The sequence below is a fragment of the Cololabis saira genome, chromosome 5, assembly GCF_033807715.1.
Source record: "Cololabis saira isolate AMF1-May2022 chromosome 5, fColSai1.1, whole genome shotgun sequence".
In the NCBI taxonomy this organism is placed as follows: Eukaryota; Metazoa; Chordata; class Actinopteri; order Beloniformes; family Belonidae; genus Cololabis; species Cololabis saira.
The window spans coordinates 32,979,261-32,999,616 of NC_084591.1; the positions used below are offsets into that span (position 1 = coordinate 32,979,261).

Sequence of the window (20,356 nt, forward strand, 5' to 3'; positions counted from 1 at the left end):
TTTGTATTTTCAGTGTTTCATCATTACATTCATCCAATAATGTGTATATTATTACATTCTTTTACGCTCTGGTAAAGGTAATGATCACCCATACTGTATATCTTTGAATATTAGGTGTGTCTTTGGCCTTCAGCATCACCATAGTACACAGAGTTTAGTGCCTTAATACAGCATATTTTTGTTGTCTTTTAATACTTGTAGTAGGTTAATAATGTCCCTTCTCATCCTCGTGATCACATGCATCCTGTATTCTGAAGGAGTAATATGGCCTCTCCAACCACTTCCTTGAGTAATCCAAAGTATTTACAGTACAAGTACAATTTTTAAATTCCCAGACACATTATAAAAATGACTAAATAAAAAATAAATGTACTAATTTATCTCTTCATAAGAAAATAATCATGACCGTAAAGCTACTTCTCCTCGACACCATGAACTCACGTACAGTACTACAGACAGTATTCACATTATAAGGCCATTATGACGATGTAATTTAAGATAAAACCTGAAAATGAGAACCAGGTGTTCTTTACGGCATCGCAACCAGAGCCCGAAAATAAAATGATAGAAAAATAAACTCTCCTCGTCCTACTGAGCCCCCCCCATCCACCGTGCCGGCGCAGCCAGACGTCTTCATATGTAGACCGGAGTCTCCTGCCCCGTGAGCAGTCTGAACATCACCGCCGGCATCGTCTTCATGTTGATCTGGCGGAGAGGAGAGTTAAGACCAGCAGGAGCGCATATGGACATGAATAAAAATGAATAAACATGAATAAACACTAATAAACACGAATCAGCAGCAGGATGTCCGGAGTCATACAGCAGGAATACGAACCTGAATAAAACCCACCTCAAAGTGTTGGAGAAGGATTTTACAGGAGATTAAGTTTATGGATGATTTTGGCCTCAATAAATATGTGTTTTTGTGAAACTGAAAAATGTAATGTTCACAGAGAAATGACAGGTTTGCTGTTTAGTCTGGTTTCATCCAAAGTTCCATCTGATAGCAGAAACCCCAGAATAAAAGGCTGGAAATTAAGTAGTTCGCAAATTTGCCATTTTTCTCTAAACTGCTTGGAACAATGCTTTTTAATGTTTCCATGGATGCTGGTAATCCTGCTCTTTTTATTATGATGATGATGATGGTGATGATGATGATGATGATGATGATGATGATGATGATGATGATGATGATGATGACGATGATGATGCTGATGATGGTGATGATGATGCTGATGATGATGATGATGACGATGATGATGATGATGATGATGACGATGACGGTGATGATGATGATGCTGATGATGATGACGATGATGATGATGATGACGATGATGATGCTGATGATGGTGATGATGATGCTGATGATGATGATGATGACGATGATGATGATGATGATGACGATGACGGTGATGATGATGATGCTGATGATGATGACGATGACGGTGATGATGATGATGATGATGCTGATGACGATGATGATGATGCTGATGATGACGATGACGATGATGCTGATGATGCTGATGATGATGATGATGATGATGATGATGATGATGATGATGATGACGATGACGGTGATGATGCTGATGATGATGATGATGATGGTGATGATGATGATGCTGATGACGATGATGATGATGATGATGATGATGATGATGATGATGATGATGATGATGACGATGACGGTGATGATGACCTCAACAACATCCTCTGCTGTCGTCACCTCTTTGCATGACACCATTATGAGGTCTTTAAAGTGCTGATGGGTGGAGGTCTACAGAGCCACAGTGTCAAACAGGCTATTTAAAGGGGACCTATAATGAAAAACACGTTTTTTCTTGCTTTAACATATACAGGACTGTCTCAGAAAATTTGAATATTGTGATAAAGTTCTTTATTTTCTGTAATGCAACTAAAAAAAACAAAAATGTCATACATTCTGGATTCATTACAAATCAAATGAAATATTGCAAGCCTTTTATTATTTTAATATTGCTGATTATGGCTCACAGTTTAAGATTAAGATTCCCAGAATATTCTATTTTTTTGAGATAGGATATTTGAGTTTTCTTTTTTTGCATTACAGAAAATAAAGGACTTTATCACAATATTCTAATTATGAAAAATTCTATTATGAAAAAGCATGTTTTTTCTTGCTTTAACATATATAAAGTGGTCTCCCCTCAGCCTGCCAACTCAGAGAAGGAGGAAAGCAACCAAATTCTGCAGTGTCTGTACAGCCGCCCGGATGAGCCGTCCAGTCTGATGTGGATCTACGAGCCGTTCAGATTCTGCTCCTGTCGTGACGTCATGACAGGAGCGATGCGTGAAACCACATCCACAACTTACTCCGCCGGCCGGAGCTTCCGCCATTTTTCTGTAGCGGTGTATCGCGTCATTTGCGTCATCGCGTCAGGCAGCCAATCACCACAGAGCCTCATTATCATAGCCCCGCCCACTCAGAATCCCACATAGATAATGAGGTTAGAGAATGGGAAGATAAAGACATGGCTCAGAGGCTGAATTTCTAATTTATTTAGCAAAAACAATCAAAAGCTTGTTTTTAAGACATTCAAGGCCTGTTTAAAATAGGTCATAGATGCCATAATAGGTCCCCTTTAACACAATCCAGTGGCGTACAGAAGGATGAGCACTTAAAATTTTATATTTGCACTTAAGGCGGTATGTTTGTTTCCTGCAGGCTGTGCTTCAGTCAGCCAGTAGCAGCGCTGAAAGGCCGGCGCAGCACCGTGTAGGGTTACCCGTGAAAACTGCAGTCTGGTGTCTTGGCGAGTTCTTACCTCACCCACGGAGAGAGACAGGGTTTGAACTATCTTCTCGTGCGCCATGGCAACGACACTCTGACCATTTATTTCAATGATTCTGTGTCCAACACGAACACCGCCTCGCTCAGCGATGCCACCTCGCATCAGACTGCAGATCTGAGGACGCCCAAAAACGCAGCAAATATGTTAGATAACGTCTTAACAAGCTGTCACGCCTCCGCTCTTGAGCCTCGACTTGGGCTTACTCACAATGCCGTTTTGGACACTGAAGCCGAGCTGAAACTTGAGGTCGGGCCTCTTGATAAGGACGGTGGTGACGGGAGGGCAGCTCACGATGCTCAGCTTCACCTTCACCTGGTTCTTCAGACCCTGGAAGAAGGACAGAAACACACTTCTGATGTGGCACGGGCAAAGAACGAGTATGAAATGTCAGAAAACCCCATGACAAGGACACAAAATGTGGAAATGCAACTGCAAAAACTCAAAATCTTACCAGGAATATTTCTAGTTAAAATGTCTAATTTTTAGTCAAAAAATCTCATTACACTTAAAACAAGAGCCATTACCAGAAAAAATAACTTGTTATTTGACAATTCTCACCTGGTTCAAGTAAATTTTCACTTGAAATAGGTAGAAAAATCTGCCAGTGGGACAAGATTTATCTTCTCATTACAAGCAAAAAAATCTTGTTCCACTGGCAGATTTTTTTTACTTATTTTAAGTGAAAATCTACTTGAAACAGGTGAAAATTGTTGTTTTTTTCCAGTGATGAGTCTTGTTTTAAGTGTAATGAGATTTTTTTTGACTAAAAATGAGACATTTTAACTAGAAATAAGACAAATATTCTTGTTAAGATTTTGAGTTTTTGCAGTGTAAGGGCCGGGAATGTTTCTAACATATCCAGATGAAGTTATTAGGGTATAACTGCATCATTATTTGGAAGTACTCACTTTGGTGCAGATCAACAATAAACTCAACAGAAGGATGTGATTCAGATTAATTTTCCTGCATTATTTACAGTCTGTCATCCTTGATATGCTCAAACACAGCTGCCTGACGCGCTCCTCACCTTGATGATGCTCTGACAGGCGGCCAGTGGCAGCCCGACCAGACTTGTGTCATTGATGGACATGATCTGGTCCCCCACACTGAGCTTTCCAGAGCGAGCTGCCGGCCCGCTGTTCAGCATCCCGGCCAGGATGACGGTGGGCAGAATGGAGCCCCAGCCGGACTCCACTATGACCACCCCGAGGCTTTCTCCTTTCTGCTTCTCCACATTCAGCTGGGGGCGCAGACAGAAGCAAGAGAGGACGGTTTAAACCCTTTTTCAGGACCTCGGAGGATTTAACAGCCATTTCTGAGAGAAATCCACTCGCCGTTTACAATCTCAAAAAAAGTCTCACCTCTTTACAATTGTCTGAGTTGGAGAAATGGACGAGGTCATCGTGGTACATTTCCTGGGAGTTGATGATGTCACTGTACTGTTTGTGGCTCAGGTCGGTCGGGTTGATGCCGTTGGCGCGCAGGAACTCTCTGTAGGCCACGCTAAAGGCCTGGCCGATGGACTGGGCGATCAGCTGAGCCTGTGGGGAAGACGACTCAGCATGAAGGTTATCAGCAAGGACATGAGAGGATGTCGTTGAGAGGGGCACTTACATCCTCTGACTCAAACACGTAGCAGATCATCCGGTACTGACTCGCCCCTTCGCTGGCAGTGTCAGACGCTTCAGAGAAGTCCTCTGATGAGGCCTCAGACATGCGCCTCCGCGCCATCAGAACCACGATGCTGCCGATGTCGGCGATGTAGGAGATGGTCCGCAACGCGCTGTCCATCATTGTTTCCTAAAGACAGCAGAAGCAAAAACGGGCATCACGTCAAACAGGAAATAAACCCACGCGGGCGGCTGGACCACCCGGCACAGCTTAGAGTCGCTACCTGGGTGTCCGCGTTCAGCACTTTGACAGCTTTGGTGGAGATGAACAGGTCCACCTCCGTCATCATTTGAGAGTCTTCATCTTGGCTCTTGAAAACAGATATATTTTAATCAGACGTGTTACTTTTCACAGTTTCTGTGATTCTCTAACTGTAAAATAGAAACACTTCAAGCCAAAAGGGAATGCAAGAGCTCCACTGGAAGGCAAATAAAGGAATTTGTTGCGCATTTAATGTGTTCTGACAACTCTGATCATTTCTGGACATCTGATCAGTTCTGCACATGAATCGCTTCCAGACTGATGAGAGCAGAAAAGTGTCCTGTCTGAAATATTTATAACCAATTTCAGTGACTGTGGACCGCCCTCCGGCGGAGAGCAGGTTACCTTGATCTGACCGATGGCTTCGTGGGCTTGGGACATGCGGACGGACTTGGAGGGATTTTTGTCAGACAGGACCTGAGTGCAGCCAAGGTAGTTAGCAGCAAAGATGATCCCGTCTATCAGATCCTCCGGCTCGCAGGGACCCGGGACTGCACAGAGAAACAAACCCTCTATGTACTGGGCAGATTTCATCAGAACCACAGAGTTCAAGAGTATTCTAAGATACTTACCATCCTCAAAGCTTGGGAAAGAAGCAGATTCCTGTGTTTCCTGTCAAATAAATGAACATTTACATTTACAACCCCAGATCAGAAATATGTGGGACAATAAGGAAACCCAAGAATCTCATAATAATCTAATAACAATCACACATTCATCATTGCACTGATTCATTTTTGCTTTTAGTGCCAGTAAGGATGTACTGTAAAAGAAAAAAAGGTTTCTTCAAAAAGGCTCCCTCAACAGGTGACTGTACAAAAGCGGTACCCATGAAAGGCTTTGAGAGTCTTTGAGGAGCAAAGATGGGTGGAGGATCTCCGCGATGTCCACAAATACCTGAGAAAATCACTGAAACCTTCCAAACAATATTCTTCAAAGAAACACCGGAAGGGATTTGCCTATTTCCTCCTCTGTAGTGCGTAATATCATTGAATGATTTAACGAATCTGGAGGAGTGTCAGTGCTCAAAGGGCAAGGCTGCATCCTTAGCTGGACTTCCCTGAACCGTCACATGAATAAGCATCAAGAATGTCTGACATCACCACATACATGTGAGATTAATTACTCTTAAGCCAAGCACTGCCACATAGAGCAACATTCACAACCTCGGCCAGAGGTGGTGTCGACATCTGAGATGGACCACCACACACTTACATGAGCATCGTTGTGTTGTAGCGCAGATCTAGGCTGTTATTGGCGACATGAGTCTGAGATAACATGAGATTCCATCAGTGCACTTTCTGTGTTGGTGCAATTACATGGAGAAGTACCCAGACTTTAGAGCTAACTGTTATATCACGATTGAAACACTCTTCACCTTGGGAGTGGTGTCTTCCTCGGCGGAGGCGAGTTCTGGACCCTGAGCCCTCCGGGGCGGCTCCGGCACCTCCTCAGGCAGAACGGCCGGGCTTGGCTTCTCACCCTGCTGAACGCAAACACAAACTTGGTCTCTGGCAAGTTTTGTTCTATATACTTACAGAAAATATGATGTGATGAACTCCGGAGCTCATTGGGAGTAGATTCTGCACAAACAATAACAGTAACAGGTTACAGGAGGTGAGATCGTATAAAGACCGGCCTTACTTGTAGTTGTACCTGCTCGGGTTTCTCAGAATCCTTCTGCCTCTTCTCAAGAATCCCCTGCTGTTGTTCAGGTGTGTGATGAGGAGTAGGTGATTGTTTGCTCACCATGGGTTCGGCCTCGGGCCTGCAAGCAGCGGAGGGGCCGGGCCTGGGACCAGGAGGAGTCTCTCTAACAGCCTGGGCCTCCTGGATGTCAGGAGTTACCTGCACATGAGCATGGCCCGGTGGAGGGTTCTGCCTGCCGGAGCCAACTCTCGCCTTGGACTTCACGGCAGACTTTCTGCAGTCCTTGGACGAAGCCTTCAGACGTTGCTCGGTGCTGTTGGCCACACATCCTTTCATCCCCGGAGGAATTTGCTCAGTATCCTTTCCTGTTCCCCTCTTTCCTTGTCCTTTACAGTGCCGCCCCCTCTCTTTTGAATTCATGTGGGACGGCTCACACTTTCTACTGGCTTCAGGGTTATTATGGTTTCTTGGGACTCGAGGTCCATCCTCTCTTTTCCTTTCAGTGCCTCCCTTTCTAATTCTGTCATTCCCATTGTCCTGGTAAAGGATTGCAGGCCTTTGAATATGATTCTTGGTATCCTGTAAATCTTCAATAAATCTGGCCCCATCTAGTACCTCTTCTAACTCATCTCCATCACTGAAGAAGAATCTGTCCCTCTGGCTTTTTAAAATGCTCTCCTCTACTTCCTCCCTAACTATCATGGCACAATGTGGTCTTAAGTGATGCCCAGTTTTATACGGCTTAGTGTGTGGTTGTGATTCCTCACTTTTTTCCGTGCTTCGACATGGTTTCTGGGTGATCTGGTCAGCAGCTGCAGCAGCAACAGCGATGTTCTCATTATTATTATCCCCCACTGTGTGTTTCTCATCCTCCGGACAGTAATGTTTGTAATATCTCATGTCAACAACACCATCTCTGTTCAAATGCAGCACTTCATCATAGTCCTGCTCGACATCAGAGCCCACGTTGTCGTACTCAGAGCAGGTATCCTCCATGTCCACTGGATTTGGATCACAACTCATGTAATCGTGCTTTTCAGAAACAGGAGGAGTCAGCTGGTCCTCACGGTCATCCTTCAGAGATGCTTGCTGAGTGGCCTCCTGCACCAAACATCCGTGCTCTTCTTGATTCGGTTGTGTATCTCCTGCACCCGGGTGCGATGAAGGGCTGGAAGCCAATATTTTGGTAATGGTTCCCTTTCCATGAGCCATAATAGGCCGTGTAAATTCACTACCCTAAACCCTGTGAACATAAAGGGATACTTAGACGGCTGCATTCCAACACCTGTACATTTGCCATATTTGCATCAGAACATCAGTAATATGTTGAAAATGTCTCATTTAATCAGAGAAGTCTTCAAACAAATGCTGTGCTTTAAAATATACCGGTAGATTGTGGCACTCCCCACCGTTAAAGAAATATGATGTCAAGACTCATTTGTAGCTAGAATAAACAAGATGCATCACCAACAATTTCTCAAGCATATATACAGTACTGGATTTAAATAATATTTCATTAAAGATTTCGAACCTGCACTTTTATAAATTACTTGGTAAGGGATCTCCTTTTATATTACAATAAACCAGACGGATACAAAACAACATTTTAGAACAACCATTATAACAGATCCATCTTCCACTTCTACACAATATTGCCCCCACATGTACCGTCTCAGTACTTTTGTCTCTGATCTTGTTATCCATCATGTTGCTTGGTTGTGTCTGTTCTAATTTTGACCTGATATCCTGCAGAACAGGAAACTTGCAATAAATAACACTGCTCTGAGCGACTTTGGCCAATACAGCAGGATGCCTTTTCTGTAAGATCATTGTTACTTTTTTCTACTAAAATGATTCCCACACACACACTCAGGCCCTGAAAATTTAATAAACTGACTCATATTTATAACTCTTGGCTTACAGTATGTCTTGTGGGAGAATCTTTGACATGAAAATAACATTTTTGAATGGATTTTTTTAAGGCTAACACAGCCGCTTATGAAATAGCAGCTACATATGTATATATATATATATATATATATATATATACATATATATATATATATACATATATATATATATATACATATATATATATATATATATATATATATATATGATATATATATCAGTAAATTAGATGACAAATTTAATTGTTTAGTACTGGCTAAGCTTTATCCATTTTGATCTTTCAGTTTTAAAGACAAATAAGGTACCCAAAAACCCAAAGTGCGATGATGGTCCTGGCTCCATCCTACTACAGTCTTAGCATTGATGCTCATCATTGCTGGTCTTCATCATAAATGAAAATAAAAAGCGAGCCCTCTGAGCGATGACTTGCTTCAAGCCCAGGATAAACATGTCACACCCTCATCTGACCGTGAAGTGTGTAAGCTTTTGGCTACAAACAAACTGCTCGGTTTAAGCTGGGGCTTTTAAAGAGTTAAACAGCCCATAATTAACTGATCCTAGATCATAATGCAGCCCAGATTGTGGCATAATCCCTCCAGAAACCACAATCCCTGAGCTCAGACCCGCCGGTGACCTCTCCATGGTGCTGAACTGCCAATTAAAACAATGAGGGTCATTATAGGTTTAATCTGAGGGGCTGTGGTTCCGTTTTCTGCTCTCTGCCCTGCCCTTGGCGTGTTTTTGGTGGCATCTCATAAAGCCATCACGCTGAACTTTTGCCGCAGCTGCAGGGCTGCTTGTTGTGGTGTCTCCCCACGAGTGGACGCTGTACTTCCATCTGCCCGCATCGCTATAAAAATAATCTCATCAATATTTTTTCTTTGCGCATATAATGCATCCTGTGATGGACTTGCCCCTGTGTGCACACTGCCGATTTTAGCACCTGGAAACATCCCGTTATCCTACTGCTGCAATTCACATCGACCTTGATGTGAAGCATGGAGACTGCAGCACGCTGACATCCAGCTAAAGGGCTGGTGTTCCACACAAACACGTCCAGCTTTGTTTGCAGCGCTGCGGTCGCAGATCACAGACGCGCATAGGCGCACCGATATTATATCCCACTTTCTCTGCACGGGCCGATTTACGTGCCACTTACCGACATCAGTCTTGTGGGCGGCCTTCTTTGTTAAAACGCCGTGCTGATCAGATCGGAGTGCTCTCCGGAAAAGGGGGTATGAAAGAGCCGCACAGCAGCCCAGGAATCTGAGTAGAAAATACTCCCCTCATCATCACGTCTCCACTGGTGGCACCTTAAAACACCCCCACGTGGGCCAACCCCAACATGCCACTTTAAATCTTAAATCTAAACTTAAAGATTTAACTTAAAGCTTAAATCTTTTATTCATCACATTTAATAGTATAAGCCCGTCATTACATTAACGTAAAAACCCCACTTCTGACCTTATGCGTCACATTAACGCACATCCTAGGTCACCTTTGTACAGACTCATTACTCTGGCACTTTAAAACATGTTGTACATTTTTTCTTTAATATTATTTTTTCTTTTATAATGCACTAATCACCACAACAAACTCCTTGTGTGTGTTAAACTAGTTGGCAATAAACCTCTTTCTGATTCCGATTCTTCTGTCAGAGTATCATGCCTGGTGTAAATATATTGATTTTGTTTTGCACTATATGATTTATTTTAACTTTTTTTTTCAAGTATCCTTTTTTCATCAGTTGCACATGTTTAGGTTTGAGTAAAGGATTTATACGATTTATACGCCAAAACCTCTAGACACAGAGACAGTTTCTTCCTCCCAAGCTGTTGCTCTGATGAACTCTCATCACTCATAGAGTCTCAGACTAATCAATCACTGTGCAATAAAAATAATAATAAAAATAATCACAATGATAATAACTACTTGGCAATAAACTTCTTTCTGATTCTGATTCTTCTGTTCTGTCAGAGTGTCATGCCTAGTGTAAATATATTGTATTTGTTTTGCACTATATGATTTATTTAAACTTTTTATTAAAGTATCCTTTTTTCATCAGTTGCACATGTTTAGGTTAGGTTTGAGTAAAGGATTTATACGATTTATACGCCAAAACCTCTAGACACAGAGACAGAGTAATCAATCACTATGCAATAATAATAATAATAATAATAATAATAATAATAATAATAACCACAATCATGTGCTGTAACAATGCACCTTTCAATAACCATGTCTACCTCATACTGCTGCACTTTTCACTTTTTTTTTATTGTATACTGTATGTTAATGTTAAGAGCTGTCATTTGCGAAAATAACCTAGTCAAATTCCCTGTCTTGTTTGACCTGACTTGGCCAAATAAACATGATTCTGATTCTGAACATTGTCTGTTTTTATGGTTTGAGAAACTATCGATGCATCTGGGATCGATTGGGAATCCCTCTGCGTTCCACTGGCCATGCCTGCTCGCTACCAGCTACCACTGCAACCTGGCTGCTGCTGCCGCCTTCTCTGCAGCTGTAAAACAGTCCAAACGTTGGGATTAAGCTGCTGCTTTCCCCCGGGTTGACATGCACTTACAACGCTAGGTGTGAAACTAACTTTGGACCATGACAGAGAGAGCCGAGCAGGACCGGGTGAGCAGGGCGAGCTCGTCCAAGACCCGGAGGAGGAAGAGCGATGCCACCCCGACCAAGACCCCCACCACCAAGACCCCCATCACGGCCTGGCTCTGCAGCCCGCCTCCCCCCACGCTGGCCTGCCCCCTCTGCGGTCAGTTCGTGCCCAGGTTCCGGATCAATGAGCACATCGATCTGCAGTGCCAGAACTTCGACAGAGGAGACCACGTGGTCGCCTCGGGGAGTAAACACGTCGAGACAAGCGACCAGAAAGTGGGAGAAACAGAGGAAGGGACCAAGACCAGCCCTTATTTCAAGAAGAATAACTCCCAGCAGGCACCGCGGGAGATACAGAGCAAGACTGTGGTGAGAACCATCGACCTGGGAAGACTGTCCTCCAAGTTGTCCAGGGAGCATCACAAGACACCTGAGAGGAAACACACAGAGGAGAAACATGCACCTGAGGAGAAACATGCATCTGAGGAGACGAGTCCCCCCTCCGAGACACTCGGCAGCTCCCAGAAGGAAAATGTTGTGATCCTGACGTCAGGGGACGAGGACGGCTCCATCAGCGGTCCTGATGCTGAAGCAGCAGTGGGGAATCCACCGTGTCCTCAACACAAACCACTCAAATCAGGGACGCTTCACACATTAGTTACCCCAAAATCCAAACCTGCAAAGAGGAAAAAGGGAATATCCTCCAGAGTTGGTTTGTCTGGTTTCCCAAAGAAGGCAAAACACGAGGAGAGCGGAGAGCAAAAGGAGACGTCCTCTTCTGGAAGTACAGCTGAGACCACTCACCCCGACCCCCGGGAAACGGAGCAGTCCTCCTCTTCTCATCATGGGCCGGCGTTGGGCTCAGAGGAGACGGGTTTGACCAGTGTGGAGGTTGTTGGTGGGGGATCAGGGCCGGAGTCTGACACTGAGATCGCCGCCTGCGACCAGACCCCCCAGACCCCTCAGACCCCTCAGACCCCATCACTTCCCTACTACCTCCGTAATTTCCGGACCATCCTGCATGCCGTGCTGCAGAATGAGGACGACAGGGCGTTGTTCAACCAAGATGATATGTCCCCTGTGCATGCATTCGAACAGCTGTCGGGTACGTTTCAAGTCGTTTCACGGTGCTAAACGAGTAACGATAACTCAGTTTGACTCGTTCTTTTCTTCCCTTACAGTCGTGGGTCAGAAGCTGTATGTGAGACTCTTCCAGAGGAAACTAAAGTGGCTCCAACTGAATAAACTGGATTATGAAGAAATATTCAGCGATCTGCAGCCTGTTTCACAGGAGCTGGTCCAGGGGGGGTTCTTACAGACTGGTAAGAGGTGCCCAACAAGATAATCCATCTAATGTCTTAATGACGGCTCTTGTTTTAACCTCTGATTTAGTTTCCTGAAACCGTACATGAGCTAAAAAGTGTATCCTTGTGGTTTTCCCTGTTGCCTCCACCCTGAAGAGGATGAGCTGGAGGACTTGGGGGAGGCGCTGGACCTCCTGCCGGCTCCTGGACTCAAAGCTCTGGCAAAGACGTTCCATCTGGGCGGTTCTGGGACCCAGAAGCAGCAGCTGGTGGACGGGCTTCTCCGCCTGAGCAGGCAGAAGTCTTTATTCTCCCTGACACCCCAAAGCAACATCGGCACCGTCATCCTCAAGAGGTGAGGCGAGCTTCAACCCTGCGCTCATGCACGTAACTGGTATGGGGTTAATCCTTTTTTACCTTCTCTTTTAAAGGGCGAAGCAGCTTGCAGGATCATGCGTGCGTCTATCTCGAGGTCCTCGGGCGGTTTTCTCTCGCATACTTCTCCTCTTCTCTTTGACAGACACAATGGATGAGGAGGAGACGGCCGCCGGAGGGCAGAACCAGCTTTTTACCATCCTTATGGTGAACTCGGGGCGTCTGGCCTTCCCGGACTACGTGGTGCAGCGAGTCGCCCGAGTGTTTCAGGACAGAGAGGACCTCATCAGGTAAAGCTTTGACACTTATCGAGATAGCAGGATGGGAAAAGACAAACGAACGTTCGTTACATGCGTAACACAGGTATGAAGCGTCCATGCGAGCCCTCCTGGAGATCACCTCGGCTATGCAGAGCGGGCAGTGGGAGGTGGCCCGGGATCTTTACACCTCTGCCAAAAGCGCGTGGCAGGAGCTGAGGAAAGAAAGGGACCTGAGGTAAGAAACCCTTTAGACTGCTTCATGATTCTGCATCACCATGAGAGCGATCCCATGTCTCCGGGGGTTGTTCACGCTGTCGTCTGTGTGGTAGCCACCAGGAAGAGCTGCCCGAGTTCCTGCGCAGCTTCACCACAGGGTGGGCGTACACCCGGATCCTGTCCAGAGGAGTGGAGATACTGCAGAGGCTGCGCTGCTATGAGGTTCAATTAAGAGTCCACTTAGCAATTTGGGTGTTTATGCCGTTAAAAGTGACCAAAAACAACTCTAACACGGGTCTACCTTTATGCTGCAGGACGCCGTCGAAGAGCTGCGGTCCTTACTGCGCCAGTCCGTGTACTGTCTTGACAGCCGCGGCCGATGGTGGGACAGACTCGCTCTCAACCTTCACCAGCACCTGAAGAAACCAGAGCAGGTGAGGACCCGCACCCTCGTTCCGTTTACATCGATTATTGGCCAATATGGCTGTCACGCAACACCTCCTCCCGTTCAGAGCGAAGCCGCCCACGGCGGTCCCTCCCTGGACCCGCGTGGCGAGTAATAACCCATCAGAACACAGAGGAGGATGTCTGTAGACCAGAGAGGCTCCAGTACGTTGTTTCTCTGCGTGTGTTTTCAGCGTTTTCACTGCAGACTCGTTCAGTTAAGCTTGAAATGTCTGAATGAGCCATTTAAAAGAGGCAATAAATATATACTAGATATATGGTACAGTCAGCAACGTTGTGTGTTGTTAGAGCTTTAAAACATTCATATTTTTGCAAATTCCTTTAAGAATAGTCTCCAAACTGTGTAGAGGTTTACTGAAGCAACAGGGAAAAATACAATGTACATAAAAGCGAAATGGGCAAAAGAATTAAACAGAGTTGTCAGACAGGGATTGGCACTCCATGAATAAAACCCAACACACCTCAACCAGCTCCAAAAGATGGAGGGAATTTGGTTGCAAAATTTTTATTTGTTTTTTTATTACTCCAAAAATTAAAAATAAACAACTGCGTGAGCTACAATATTGCTGGAGACAGTGTGGGCAATTGAGTGCCAACCACTGTCACATTTTCTGGTCGTGTAAGAAAATACAAGCATTTTGGGATGGGATCCTGAGAGCCATGGAGAAAGTTTTGGGATATGGGATTCCTAAAGATCCCCGAGTTATTTACTTAGGACTGATACCAGAGGATGTAATAAATAAAGAGGACATATACATTTTTAAAATGATTCTCTTGCGGCTAAGAAAGTCATCAAAATAAATCGGCTGAAGATGGACTCACCTGGACTGAGCCAATGGTTGGACACTGTAGAAGAAATACGATCAATGGAACTCATTACCTACAGCCTACGACTTAAAACAGAGATGTACTTAGGAAGATGGACAAAATGGCATTATTATATAAGATTGTAGTAAGCCCCCCCCCTGTTTTTTTGTATTGTTGTATACCTGTTTTTGTTGTTGTTTTTTCTATTATGTCTGGAAATTGAAAAATAAAGTAAAAAAAAACAACTATATTTTTGCTGCAACATAAACTAATCTTTTGTTGTGGTATTTAAAAGATTGTGTGATTTGAACTGTATTTTTCATGTCTCAGTTTTTATTCACTGGGGTGTTTTCTCAACTATCACATCAGGCCGTTTGTGCCATCAGAGACGGGCTGGCCGACCCGCGGGTGCGGACGGGACATAAACTGTCGCTCCATCAGAGAGCTGTCAGGATGAAAGAGTCGGCGAGCTGCAGGAAGCAGCACCTGCAGCTCCGAGACCTGCCCACCGTCCAGGTCCAGGATGTCCATCACGTGAGTGTTTCAGTCCTCGTTAGCGTCTAGGAGGAAAACTGACCCGTTTAATCTGGACGCGTTCAGTATATGTGACTGTAATGGCACTTTTCCACTAGTACCTACTCAGCGCGTCTCGCCTCCACTCGCCTCATCCTCGTTTGTTTTTAAACACCCAGGTGATAAGTGAGAAGTTAGAGCGAAGCTGCTGTGACGTATTTGATTGTGTGATCTAAACGGATATGACAACACTAAAGATATAAAACCTGGAGGAGATGATAGATGTGCTGCTGGGTCTGTGACTTCTGTTCGATATCAAGTTAAGAAATGAGAGTGAAAAAAAAAAAAAAAAAAAATCACTGGGTTTGTATGTATATATTTATGTATGTGTATGCATATGTATGCGTATATATATTAAATATAGTAATAATGCACATATATATACCTTTGGTTTCTACCTTCATGGTATCAATCATTAATATGTGTGCAGACAAGGTAAAAAAAGAAATGAGAGTGAAAGAAGCTTCGATGCTTTTTTTTGTTTGTTTGTGTCGGCGCTGATGAGAAATCAGCTGTGAGCCGCAAGCGGCTGAGAAGTGAGAGAGCGCCTGGTAGATCTGGTCGTTCCTTATCGCCCGTCTAGATTCCTTTTTAATTCTCTCCTCAGCCACCAGGTTTATGAACATCTGCACCTCAGAGTTGGATAATCAAACAGACGTTTGCGCTGCCATTGCCTGTTGAATAAAATCGCCACGAGTCGTTCTTCTCGCGCTGATTCCCGCTTCCTGACTCAAACGTCTGACGGCCCCGTCCCCTGACCAATCGGTGGTCTGTAGTAGGGCTGTTCGATTTTGCCCAAAAATAAAATCTCGATTTTTTTCTCTTAAAATCCGATTTTCGATTACGATTACGATTATTTTGTGAATTGACAAAAGGCAAAGAAATGATTTCAAATATGCTGTTTTTTTATTGAACATTTGCCCCATTGGGCTTTAAGTGCAAACTTTGCTCTTATTAAACCAAAAATGAATGAATAAAGTGCAAAACTCTGTAAAATAAGTTGAAAAAAAGTTTTAAAAAATATAATAAAATATAAAGTTTTATCTCTGAAAAAAAAAATCAGCAAATCAGCACTTGCAAACATACAGTAAGTTATATTTCCAATTAAATAAAACAAGACATTTTCTAATTAAACTAAACTGGGTCTTTGCATGCTAAATAATAATGCAACCCATGAAGGAGGTAGAGGTGTGTAATGTCAGTCATTACATTTGCTATTCACATTTGCAAGTTTTTTGCAAGGAACACGAGCCGGTCTACCGCATCTGGCTTGAGGGATGCCCGGTGGCATGTTCCAACGCCCCCTCCTACACTAAAGAGCCTCTCCCATGGGGCACTTGTCGCAGGTATTGAGAGGTATTTCCATCAATCATTAATATGGTATCAATCATTAATATGTGTGCAGACAAGGTAAAAAAAAAAAGTGAAAAATCGATTTTACGATTTTCACGTTTTAACATCGTTCTAATTACATAATCGCAATTACGATTTAAAATCGATTAATCGAACAGCCCTAGTCTGTAGTGTGATGATGTCAGATACAGCCGACTCAGCCGCTTAGAACCTCGGCAGAATAGATACAGAAAAAGTGTCTACTCTGCACGGCTCCACCCGCCTCAGCCCGTAGTGGAAAAGTGCAAGACGGGGGCGTGGCGAGTAGAGGCGCGCTGAGTAGGTACTAGTGTAAAAGTGCCATAACTGTTATGTAATGTAATGGTTATGTAATGGTGTCGGCAGGTGACCATCCGAGGACAGCTGTTTCCTCACGAGGGCGGCACGGGGAAGTCCAGGTTTCTTCTACCAGCAAATGAAGAGGGGGAGGGGGGTGACGGCGCCACCGTCATATGCTCCGTAGAAGAGCTGTCGTTGGCACATTACCGACAGCAAGGCTTTGATCAAGGTGGGCGGCTTTTCTTCTCCCGCCAGCAGCTGTAGAGGCAGCCGGACCCAAACACGGTGTCTTTCTGTGTCTCAGGGATCCACGGGGAGGGCTCCACCTTCTCAGCCTTGTTCGCTCTCCTGATGTGGGACGTGATTTTCATGGAGGGCATTCCAGATGTTTTCAGGAATCCATACCAGGTAAAGTAACCCGTACCTGGGTTTGTGTGATCGTGCAGGCCCGTATGAACGCGTCTCCTTGTTGTTCCCACCCTGCAGACGTGTCCGCTGGATCTTTACACCGACTGTTTCTACGAGAACAGAAGGGAAGCCATCGCGTCTCGTGTCCAGCTGCTGACTGAAGCGTCTGCGGAGACGCTGTGCAGCATTTTGGAAGATGTCTGGAGCTCCCAGGAGGGAAAAGCGTGTTCACTGATCAACTGGGAGCGATTTTCCTCCCTTCAACAGGCGCAGGTACTCAGGACATCGATAAACATAGATACTCTGTGTTAATGGGTGTAACAGTCCGTCCTGTGGTGTTTCAGTCGCTGGTGGAGTGCCTGGGTGGAGCCTTCTTGGGTGGACTAATAGACCGGATGGCCAGAGACTACAGACACTCCAGAGGGGGCCTGCCCGATCTGGTGGTGTGGAACACTTCTACCAGCACCTACAAGGTACAGGCCCCAAACACACACACTCGTTGGGCTGGGCTGACATATACTATATGGATCCAAATACAAGACCAGTTTGTTGTCATTTTTTGACAACATCTGAAAAGTTAGGTCTTTTATTTGTAACATAGACTGTTAAACACCTAGACCTGCAATCCCTCTGTTAACTAAAGCTTTGAATATAATGTTAAAATAAAGCAATGCAAGGAAACCCCCATAGGTCCTGAAACAAGGGAACCAGAAGGGGGAGGAGGGAGGAAGCCAATGTGGAGAAGCTGCAATCCAAACTAAAACGTCATCAGTTATTAAACAGATGCCAAAAACGTGGTCTCACAAAAGAAACATGTGGTGATAGTTAGACCACAGAAAAAAGAAATGAAGGAAATATCCAGAAAGCACCACCACGAGGTTAACGCCTTGGCTGGTGCAGTTGGTGCTCGGCGCAGCGCTGAGGACGTCTAGGATTTCTCTACATACGGGGCCATCAAGGGGCCACATTTATCAAGGAGGGCTCCAAGTCTGTTTCCATCTTTCTCGCACAGGAGCCTCTTTTTTTATTTTCTAGCGTATTTCACCAGTCACAACTTATTCAAACATCCTTACAGATGCTTTTAAATACTTTTAAGCCAGTTCCTGCTCTTAGACTTCAGAGGAAAGCTGGTGTCTTTTCATCACAATGTCCTATTTTCTTGTGGAAAAGCCCTCATACCAGGATCAAAAGAAGAAAATAAAATAAGTCTTTTCTAAAAGGAGACACGATTTGTTACTTTTAAGATATTCAAGATTCAAGACAACTTTATTTATCCCTTGAAGGGCAATTTGATTCGGCAGCTCGCGCCCAAGCACACACATAACAAACACATAACACATTCAATAGAAACACAGAGAGAAAGTTGGCAGCTGTGTGCAAAAATCTGTTGCATTAAAAAGTGCTGATACCAATAAATTAATTTATTAAAAACAGTCTATACAAACACCGGATGATATCATTCCTAGAAGGTACACAGTACCTAAATGCAGATACCAAACAAATTCACAAGGCTAAATGTAATAGCCGGACAGCAGAGGGGATATATTTTTTGTCTTAAAAAAGATCTTCCTCTGCAGCCGGGTCATCTTGTGTTTGGGTCCATATGATATATGCTACTTTTGGTGCGGATGAAGTTGCTCTTTTGGACTGGATCGTCTCGGATATCACGAACATACGTCCCACTCTTGCAGCTGGTGGAGGTGAAGGGCCCCAGTGACCGGCTGTCCCAGAAGCAGCAGATCTGGCTGGATGAGCTGCAGAAGCTGGGGGCCCATGTGGAGGTGTGTCATGTGACTGCGGTTGGAGCCAGAGGAGCCTCCCTGGAGGAAACAAAGAATTAACTGCCTGATCATACTTCACGTCTAAATAATTAAATAAAACTGAAATATTATAAGACACTCTCTGGGATTGTGGTTGGGTACTTTAACAGACTTATCCAGGTCTAATGAGGACTGTAGTACTGCTCACCCCAGCTGAGGACATTCTTGCCCTGTCTTTTAAATAAATGTTGAAGTCTTTAGAGCTTAATCTCTATTCCACATAAATTCTGACCATATTTGAGTTCATGAAGTGTCTGATGACATGTAGCATCATTGTCAGAGAAGCAGGTACCTTCAACATAAGAGAGTAGCACATGAGAAATGGATCCTTAAAGAGCGATGACAGGACCAGAACCTGGAAATGAGTTTATTTATGACAGAAATTATCCAATAACCACACTTTTTCTGAGCAAAAACTATATTCTTAGATCTGTGGTTACTAAGCAACCAAAACTCAGATATTTCTGTCTGTTTTAAAATGCATGACAGCTTTATGAGCGTAATATGGAATTGCTTTCTATATTAATATCACTGTGAATATGCATCTTTGCAGCTACTCGTTTTTGCCTTCCAGACATCAGCTGGTACCAAGAAGGAGGACTTTGTTAAAGATTCGTTAAAGATCGTCTGTTACCCTGCAGCATGGCAGGTTTTTCTGATGAAAAGGGCAGATACAAGAGTTTTATGTTTGTTTGGACAAAATGTCTTTCTACCTTTTCCAGTTCAAAGTAGATCATTGTGTGCATGCACGTGTGTACGCAAGGGAGATTTCATTTTGTAAAAATGAATAATAATAATAAATAAATTGGGGAATAAACTGATCTCAAATCCGGAGTGCCGCTTGCTGAACTTTTATCTTGATTCTGCTTCTGTTACTCAGTTTTAACAAGTTTCCGTTCGCTCTTATTGCTTCAGATCTCGGCGTTTTAATGTTTCATGCAGTGTAGTTTTACCTGCATCCTAAAACAGTCTCCGCCAGGTCACGTCTTCTCACTGCTGACTCATAAAGGTTTATGCACACTTGTTCCTGCTCTCGCCTTTCCTCGTCTGCTCATTCACCGTCTCCAGCTGTTCAAAACTCTCTGCTGAACTCAATGGGAGGACAGAAGAACCCCTTCACATCACCCTAACGCTCGTGGACATGATGCGAGTCTGTAGCTCTACAGATGGAGCTTTTGATACGCCCAGGTCACCGTTTGGGAAGGTGGAGTTCACATGCACCTCTTTGTGAAGGAAAATGTTTAAGGAAGGGTTTTTATTTAGATGAATGGATGGATGGATGGATTTAGGGGTAGGTGGCTCAGTAGGTCCCTGCCCCTGAATCTGAAGGTCAGTGGTTCAAGCCCTAGTTCACCAAAGTCTCCTTGGGCATGACCAGTGGCGTCAATTCAGTGGAAGCTAAGGTATGGCAAGGTTACGAGTCACAGAACTTAACTAGAGTATCAATCAACACGTCCAGCAAATACTCATCACAGAAGTCTGCTATGTAGCTTATCTGTGTGGTCAAGAAAATT

At 44.2% G+C, this 20,356-nt stretch overlaps 2 protein-coding genes across 4 annotated transcripts; one reads left to right on the plus strand and one right to left on the minus strand.

Annotated features, from left to right (window-relative positions):
- Nucleotide 1: 1 nt before the first annotated feature.
- Nucleotides 2-9,546, minus strand: apba2a (amyloid beta (A4) precursor protein-binding, family A, member 2a). 3 transcript variants are annotated; one of them, XM_061722601.1, is made up of 12 exons: nucleotides 9,481-9,546; nucleotides 6,417-7,653; nucleotides 6,139-6,243; nucleotides 5,333-5,372; nucleotides 5,106-5,251; nucleotides 4,723-4,809; nucleotides 4,443-4,628; nucleotides 4,190-4,369; nucleotides 3,856-4,068; nucleotides 3,036-3,155; nucleotides 2,802-2,942; nucleotides 2-705 (listed from the first exon to the last, which is right to left on the minus strand). In XM_061722601.1, exons 2-12 carry the CDS (start codon nucleotides 7,620-7,622, stop codon nucleotides 634-636), a joined length of 2,496 nt encoding a protein of 831 aa, XP_061578585.1. In that variant the 5' UTR covers nucleotides 7,623-7,653; nucleotides 9,481-9,546; the 3' UTR covers nucleotides 2-633. The 3 variants fall into 3 exon arrangements, with proteins under 3 accessions (XP_061578585.1, XP_061578584.1, XP_061578583.1); XM_061722600.1 differs by having other exon boundaries at nucleotides 6,405-7,653; XM_061722599.1 differs by having other exon boundaries at nucleotides 6,139-6,246; nucleotides 6,405-7,653.
- Nucleotides 9,547-10,822: 1,276 nt separating this feature from the next.
- Nucleotides 10,823-19,657, plus strand: fan1 (FANCD2 and FANCI associated nuclease 1). Its single transcript, XM_061722602.1, has 13 exons — nucleotides 10,823-12,048; nucleotides 12,125-12,265; nucleotides 12,404-12,602; nucleotides 12,679-12,912; nucleotides 12,986-13,117; nucleotides 13,212-13,320; nucleotides 13,413-13,532; nucleotides 14,740-14,904; nucleotides 16,681-16,843; nucleotides 16,919-17,022; nucleotides 17,101-17,295; nucleotides 17,367-17,495; nucleotides 18,714-19,657. Exons 1-13 carry the CDS (start codon nucleotides 10,938-10,940, stop codon nucleotides 18,861-18,863), a joined length of 2,952 nt encoding a protein of 983 aa, XP_061578586.1. The 5' UTR covers nucleotides 10,823-10,937; the 3' UTR covers nucleotides 18,864-19,657.
- The last annotated feature ends 699 nt before the right edge of the window (nucleotides 19,658-20,356 follow it).